The sequence below is a fragment of the Drosophila nasuta genome, chromosome X, assembly GCF_023558535.2.
Source record: "Drosophila nasuta strain 15112-1781.00 chromosome X, ASM2355853v1, whole genome shotgun sequence".
In the NCBI taxonomy this organism is placed as follows: Eukaryota; Metazoa; Arthropoda; class Insecta; order Diptera; family Drosophilidae; genus Drosophila; species Drosophila nasuta.
In genome coordinates, this window is record NC_083459.1 from 31,025,599 (window position 1) to 31,033,711 (window position 8,113).

Sequence of the window (8,113 nt, forward strand, 5' to 3'; positions counted from 1 at the left end):
TTTAGTTTTTTTTATATACATATATTATTTGACAATTTCATAGTCTTAATGTGCCTTTATCCTATATATACGATGTACATAAGTTCATAAGATCGATCCAGACCACGCTGACTATAATTGTTATTACAGAATATATACATATACATATATATATAGTATGTGCAACAAATGTTTACTATTATCATTATTATTATTTTTTGCGCAAATAAATGTATGTAAATGTTTTCTAAGATCGTCGCGTTTAGGATTTAAGCAAAAAGCTGAGATCCGCCTCAGGTTCGTACTCCACAGTGGTGCCATCGCTGCAGAAGAAGATCCAAATATAAGAGTATAGAATTTGGATTAATTATAGATTCAGGTATCATGCATGTATAACAGTGTGGATTATGGTTTCAAGTATAGACAGTATAGCACTAATATTAACCGTAGATCTTATATCACAGTTTGGAATTTAGGTTAGTTATGGATTCAAGTATAACAATATAACAGTATGAATTTTGGATAAATCATGTTTGAACAGTTTGAATTATGGATTCCAGTATAGGAGTATAACAGTATGGATAGTAATCGTAGATCTCATATCACAAAAGAAGAGATAAGCACAGAATTTTGCAAGTAAGTAAATGGTTGATTATCTTAATCGAGGGGGATATAGAAATGTTTGTCTGTCTAAAAACTAAAGTTGATAATACGAAAATTTCTTTAGGTATATTAGAAATAGATATTAACATTTCTTTTAAATCTGAATCAACGTATAAAAATCTAGAAAGTTATTCTACAATCAATTTTAAATATTAAAAATCAAATGAAGGATCATTTAGTACAGTAAAAGTTAATTTTTGTTAGATATTAAAATTTCTTTTAAATCCGGATATACGTATAAAAATCTAGAAAGTTATTCTACAATCAATTTTAAATATTAAAAATCAAATGAAGGATCATTTAGTACAGTAAAAGTTAATTTTTGTTCGTCTGTCTGTCCGCATACAATCTTATATAGAATCCAACTTACGCTTTAAAGAGCTTGGCATTGCGGCAGCCCAACAACTTGGCCTGATCGCCCTGGACACTGAGACTGGTGCCCTCCCTTAGTCCCAGCACCGGTCGCTTGTGATAGGCGACAAATTCGGAAAGACGCTCGTCCCTGGTCTCACCCTTGTGCTGACTATTCAATTCCGGGTCCAGATAGTGCGGATTGATGTTGAACGGCACCAGGCCGAGGGCCTCAAAGGTGGGCGGCTGGGCGACGGGCATGTCGTTGGTGGTGTGTATGGAACGGGTGGCCACATTGGTGCCGGCACTGCTGCCCACATAGGTGAGACCGCGCTCGAGGACGAGCTGACGGATGAGATCGACCAGCTGGAGTTCGTAGAGTTTGCTGAGCAACACAAATGTGTTGCCGCCGCCCACAAAGATGGCTTGGGCTTCAGTCAATGCCAAACTGTGATTGGGCTTAGTGTGCAGCCCTTCGACGTTGTAGCCCCAGGGCTGCAGTGCATCGCGCACTAGCTGCGTGTACTTGTCGTGATCGGGCAAAGCGTACGGCACAAAGAGCACAGTCTTTACATTTTTACTATAAATGCAGTGTTATCAAATGAAAATAATATATTCAGAGTTTATTTTATTTTCACCTACGCACGAAATAACTCCTCCAGTTGGCCACGGGCGTGCTCCAAATAATTGCTGCCGTGCAGCCGCGATGAGGATAGCAATAATAAACTGCGTGCAGCGCACATAATTTTTGTGTTCTTTTCACTTTCGCAGCCAGTTGACGATTGTATGTGGTATTCGCTGCTTATCGTTAACGTCGTGATAAAGCCTTGTTTTATGAGTGCAGCGCAGCTGCTTATTTGTGCCAGATAAACAGGGGGGAAGAGATTAGAGATTATCAACAGCCGGTCAATTTAACGATAATTGCAAAATATCGGCTGTGCTTGCATGTCGATAGTTTTTCGCTTGCAACTGCAAATATCGATATGGCAACAGAACTTGCAGTGCCGATACTGTATCGCCTGCAATTGCAAATATCGATATGGCAAACAGTACTTGCAGTGTCGATACTGTATCGCCTGCAATTGCAAATATCGATATCGCAGCAATGTTGTTTCCCATATTTTCAAAGAAAAAATATAACGAGTTTTCAAGTTTTGCGTAACATCATTCTCTCCTCTTATTTTTTTTTGCAATTTATTCTGTTCAATCATATTGCTTAACACATAAATAAATGACATATTATGTTTGTATAGTATATGTAATTGACAACCGTGTCTCAATTCCACGTGCCCACAAACATTTTGCTGGACATTTTGTTGCATTTTTTTTTTGTTATATCTTCACATTGTTTGTTTTGATTTTAGTTTCATGCTGTGTTTTTGTACATATTGTACTAAGTAATGCATATAGGTATGTATGTATGTATGCTTTCATGCATGTTTTGTGTGTATATTATTAATAAAGCATTTCATTTCATTTGTTTTCTTTTTCATTTTCTTTTCTTGTATTTGTTTTGAATATAATAATCGAATTGAATTCGCGGGGGGAAACCCAATGCACACAATTTGCTGTTTCTTCATCAGTTTTACATTTTCATCATCATCATTATAAACTATTAATATACTTAAGTTCTTAGTTTTCCATCCGCTTCGCTTTGCTTTGCTTCATATTACAGTGAGTTGTGGTTTTCTTTCATCTTTCATCTCTCGTTTCTTGTTTGTGTTTAAGGTATAAGTTAATTAAGAAAAACAAAAAAAAAAAACAAAATAAATCAATAAAATATTACACAATTGTTGTATGCGCGTTTTTAAGGTTTTAAACATTAATTAACTATTTTGTTAAACAATTTACATTTTCTTTTTTTTTTTTTGCTTGGCTATTTTGGGGATGGTGGAGACTTTAATTTCGATGCTCACGATTCTCATTATCAGCAAACTAACTTTGCTTCATTTCAATTTCATTTCATTTCAAGAGTGCTACAGTTTGACAGCCTCGCCAGGCCGAGGCACAGTTTGGTAATCATTTGTTTTTCTTTTTCCTTTGAGCGCTGCCATGGGCGAAAATTGTTGGTTGTATGTTTGTTTTGTTTTTTTTTTTTTACGGCACGTAATTAAAGTATTTAGTATATATAGAGTATGCTGTATATCGTTGTATGTGTTTCAATTGCATTTCTTAATTCCTAAGCTAGCGATTGATTCGTTCATACTTGCGAGATACATTTCTACACATACAGCTACAGTTACTGGCACACATCAAACACACACTCACACTGACACAGACAGAGACAGAGACAGACAGACAAGACATACAACAAATGCATGTAGAAGACGGCGGCAATTTACATTTTTTCTTTTTCCTTTTTGTTTTGTTTCGTTTGTTTTGGGTGGGGGTCGATATACATAATTCAAAACCCCCACCATCCACCCACCATCCAGGACTAGGTCTACTGCGGTGACTGCTCATCTGGCAGATCCAATATCCTGGCGACAAACTCCGAGATGTCCGTGTTGCGCTGTAAATGCTCGACGATAAAGCTGTGCTGCAGCAACTGCTCGTAGTTGGGTCGCGCCGTATACTCCTTTTGCAAGCATGTGGCGATAAAGCTCTCGAACTCTGGTGAAAACGAACCAGCTGTCAAACGTGGTGGATCATCCTCAACAACCTAAATGAGAACACATTGATTGAATGATTGATTTCCTTTTCTTCACTTTCTCTCTCACCTGACGCAACTGTTCGAAGGGCGTTCGCCATTTGTTGTAAGGATACTGACCGGTGGCCATTTCAATCATACTAATGCCCAGCGACCACACATCGGAGCGTATATCGTACTGCGCTGGATTTCCTTGCGGATCGATGCGTTCCGGTGCCATATACGGCTTGCAGCCGGCATCTATGGTCTTGGCCACCGAATCGACGAGGTAACCTGCATGAAAATAACAAAAATCGTTTCATTTTGTTAGCTTGTTTCATTCCCATCTATTCCTAACCTCACAAAGGGGTCAAAGATTTGCTTTCACATGAATTTCTTAGTTTATTTCTTTTTGTTTGTTTTTTTATCATCTGCTTAGAAAGCTATAATATTGTTTTATATTATTCATTATTTAACTTTCAATTTTGTTAGCTTGTTTCATTCCCATCTGTTCCTAACCTTACAAAGGGGTCAAAGATTTGCTTTCACATGAATTTCTTAGTTTATTTATTGTTGTTTTTTTATCATCTGCTGAGAAAGCTACAATACTTGTATTGTTTTAATTTTAATATTATTCATTCTTTAACTTTCTTTATTTGTTTCATTCCCATCTGTTCCTAACCTCACAAAGGGGTCAAAGATTTGCTTTCACATCAATTTCTTAGTTTATTTCTTGTTGTTTGTATTTTATCATCTGCTTAGAAAGCTACAATATTGTTTTAATTTTAATATTATTCATTGTTGAACTTTTAATTTTGTTTATTTGTTTCATTCCCATCTGCTCCTAACCTCACAAAGGCGTCAAAGATTTGCTTTAACATGAATTTCTTAGTTTATTTCTTGTTGTTTTTTATCATCTGCTGAGAAAGCTACAATATTGTTTTAATTTTAATATTATTCATTGTTTAACTTTCAATTTTCTTTATTTGTTTCATTCCCATCTGTTCCTAACCTCACAAAGGGGTCAAAGATTTGCTTTAACATGAATTTCTTAGTTTATTTCTTGTTGTTTGTATTTTATCATCTGCTTAGAAAGCTACAATATTGTTTTATATTTAGTATTATTCATTGTTTAACTTTCAATTTTGTTAGCTTGTTTCATTCCCATCTGTTCCTAACCTCACAAAGGGGTAAGATTTGCTTTCACATGAATTTCCTAGTTTATTTCCTAGTTTATTTCTTTTTGTTTGTTTTTTTTTTATCATCTGCTTAGAAAGCTATAATATTGTTTTATATTATTCATTATTTATGAATTCATTATTCACATGAATTTCTTAGTTTATTTCTTGTTGTTTTGTTTATCATCTGCTTAGAAAGCTACAATATTGTTTTAATTTATGTATTATTCATTGTTTAATTTTTAAGTTTCTTTATTTGTTTCATTCCCATCTGTTCCTAACCTCACAAAGGGGTCAAAGATTTGCATTCACATGAATTTCTTAGTTTATTTCATGTTTTTTTTTATCATCTGCTGAGAAAGCTACAATATTGTTCTAATTTTAATATTATTCATTTTTTAACTATTAATTTTGCTTATTTGTTTCATTTCCATCTGTTTCTAACCTTACAAAGACGTTAAAAATTAGTTTTTGCAGCAATTTCTTAGTTTCTTTCTTGTATTCTGCTTAAAAAGCTAACCTTTTGGTTTGATTTTAGCGTTGTTTTATTGTTCATTTACTTTATTTTAAATTGGATTATTTTGATCTGCTATTAATGCAACCTATGTTTGCTTGAGCGAACTTTGAATGGACAGATAATAAATAAAAGACGCCTGATACTTGGAATTCAAGGCTTAAGCTTAGATTACCGCTCACCTGAGATGCCAAAGTCACAAATCTTGACCTGGCCACTGCGATTTATCAATATATTGGAGGGCTTTACATCACGATGAATCACCCGCAGCTGGGCATGCAGATAATGCAAAGCGCTGACCACGCTCATCGCAATCTACACAATGGAATCGAATAGTTATTATACTGAAAATCCGAAATGCTTTGGGACTAACCTTGCCGAGCACCGTCTCCTCCATGGTTTGCTTATTTTTGAACACTTTGGGATAGAATTTGTCCAGACTGGTGTTCATCACCTCCATGCAGATCCAGACATCGCCCTCGCGATACATGGCGCCATAGAAATGAACCGTATAGGGGCAATCGCTGGACCGCATCGATATGTCCAGATCCATGATGAGTCGCTGCTGTTCCCGATAATTCACGGTCATCGGTATGCGTTTGACGGCAAGAACTGTCCCAGTTTGCCGGTGTCGCATCTTCTCCACGATGCCATAGGCGCCGCGTCCCAAATCGCAAATCTTCTCCAAACTGTCGGCATCGATGTCAAATGTTTGCTCCCCAATCTGTATGGTTGCCCTCGAGTCTAGATTACGTGGTGGCACACTAAAAAAAAAAGAGAATAAAAAACATTTTTATTTTTTGTGATTAATTCAAAAGTTAAAAATAAAATTGTAATGAAGCTTTTAAACTAAAATTAAAGTTCCACAAAAAGTTCTAATCTTAAATTTAAAAAAAAATAAAACATTTTTTGAAAAGATAATTCAAAAATTGTAGAAAAATAAGTTACTCTTAAAATTCAAAGAACATCCTAAAATAAAATAATATATGAACTTTCGCTTCATAATAAATAAGTATAATTTACCCATTTTTTTTTTTTGGTTTTATGAGTTAAGGAATCAAAATTATTTCATTATTTTTGTATTTGAATTAAAATTAATTTGGGATACATTTTTATGAAATTAAAAATAAGATAAATTTTTAATTTCAGAAAAATTGTACGTAATAATATATACTTTTCAATTTTAAAAAATCCAGTAAAAAAAAATGAAAGAAAAATAAACAGTTAATTTACAGTACAACTCATTAAACCACAAATAGTGAAATACAAATTTGTTATTTAAAGAGCTGCTACCTTATTAAACATAAATCCAAAAAAAAAAACATAATCGTTACAGTTGCTAGTTAAGACACTTGTTACACTCTTTCTTTCTCTGTTCTTAAATAGACAAATGACTGTGGTGCGAGCGAGACAACAAGCACACATTTACTTCTTTGATTTCTATGAAACTTGATACAGCTCTCGATGATGTTGATGGTGATGATAATAATGATGCTGACACAAACTTGATTATCAATCAAAACGCAATGAAGCGCATCAAATTCAATAAAATCAAATCGAACAGCTCGCAACTGTTTATCAGTGGAGTGAGATAACTGATAACGCTCGCTGCTTTAGGGGTTAACTCAATGTTCGCATAAACAGGGCAAATTAACAGTGTGTGTGTGTGCGGTGTGAAAATAGTCGCACGCTATTGCTGCACTGCTCTGGCGCAGGCAAAACAAGTGTCATAGTGTCATAACCCTGCAAAAAAAAAGGCAAAAAAGAACAAAACACCAACAAAAATGCAGCACTTACAGCACCGTTTCCGGAGTCCGATTAAGGGGGGCTAAGGGCGGAGGGCGACGTCGTGACATTGTTTCGCTGCTCTGTTTGTGTGTGTATTTGTGTAGGAGCTGTGCGTGTGTGTGTGTGTGTGTCTGTGCGTGTTTGGCGGCTTTGCACTTGCACTTTTTTTTTTGCTTTTTTGTGTTATTCTTTTTCGCTCCTCACGCGTGTTTCGTTCGCTGCACGTTGTGTGCTAACTTTTTGCTAACCGAAATGATTCGCTCCACTTTTGGTTATTTTTTTATACTATATTTTTTTTACTGCTGCTGTGTGGGTTTTTTTGAGTCGGCGTCGGCGAGGCAAAACAACACGACGACGACGTCGACGGCGGCTGCTTTTTGTGCTTCTCTGCTATTTTTACCACATTTGGTCAAAGCGTGTCGTGTTGTTGCAAATAAATATTTGCCTGCGTTCAGCTGCTGCGCGCAAAGAATTACTAAAAAAACAACGCCGTCAAAAATGCCGCGTTCCCTCTTTATGGCTAAACTGACCGTTTTGTCGCCGCTTTTTTTATTGCTGTTCTTTCCTTCTGCCTTTGACGTTTTCTTCTTTTTTCTTTGCGTTTGCTGCTTCTTCTTTACCCCTACACACACTTCGCGACGCACTCACGACTCGTCCGTCGTCCTCGTCGAAAAACAATCCACAGTAATTCGCAAACAGTGTTGCCAACTCGGCCTTTTCCGCTAGTTAAACTTACGTTTTTTAATCTCTTTACGTTTTTTTCTAGTATTTTCGCAAAACAGCATCAATGTTTGACCTTGGGGAGCTGTGAATTAATTAGTAGTTTCTTAAATTAAATATAAAATAAACATGTTTTGTTTTATTTTGGGCGCATAAATAATTTAGAGAAATACGGTGTATTTTGCAATTCGCAAAAAAAACAGGGAATCTATCGATATGTTGCTCCGGCACTACTTGATATCGATTTGAGAAGTGCTGGTATTTTTTGGTTGCTGTATTGCAACTTCGTTT

General features: G+C 35.7%; 2 protein-coding genes across 3 annotated transcripts; both read right to left on the bottom strand.

The window, feature by feature from the left end:
• On the bottom strand, positions 1-1,872 carry LOC132795955 (probable alpha-aspartyl dipeptidase). The gene is made up of 3 exons (XM_060806925.1): positions 1,636-1,872; positions 1,013-1,573; positions 1-302 (listed from the first exon to the last, which is right to left on the bottom strand). The coding sequence occupies exons 1-3, from the start codon at positions 1,734-1,736 to the stop codon at positions 242-244; spliced, it is 723 nt and encodes a 240-aa protein (XP_060662908.1). The 5' UTR covers positions 1,737-1,872; the 3' UTR covers positions 1-241.
• Positions 1,873-2,163: 291 nt separating this feature from the next.
• On the bottom strand, positions 2,164-7,785 carry LOC132795954 (dual specificity mitogen-activated protein kinase kinase 6). Of its 2 annotated transcripts, XR_009633487.1 has the most exons (7): positions 7,633-7,785; positions 7,112-7,577; positions 5,688-6,078; positions 5,497-5,629; positions 3,714-3,916; positions 3,336-3,655; positions 2,164-2,705 (listed from the first exon to the last, which is right to left on the bottom strand). XR_009633487.1 is itself a non-coding variant. In XM_060806924.1 (6 exons), exons 2-6 carry the CDS (start codon positions 7,168-7,170, stop codon positions 3,437-3,439), a joined length of 1,005 nt encoding a protein of 334 aa, XP_060662907.1. In that variant the 5' UTR covers positions 7,171-7,577; positions 7,633-7,785; the 3' UTR covers positions 2,846-3,436. The 2 variants fall into 2 exon arrangements, 1 of the variants encoding a protein (XP_060662907.1); XM_060806924.1 differs by lacking the exon at positions 2,164-2,705 and having other exon boundaries at positions 2,846-3,655.
• Between the last annotated feature and the right edge of the window lie 328 nt (positions 7,786-8,113).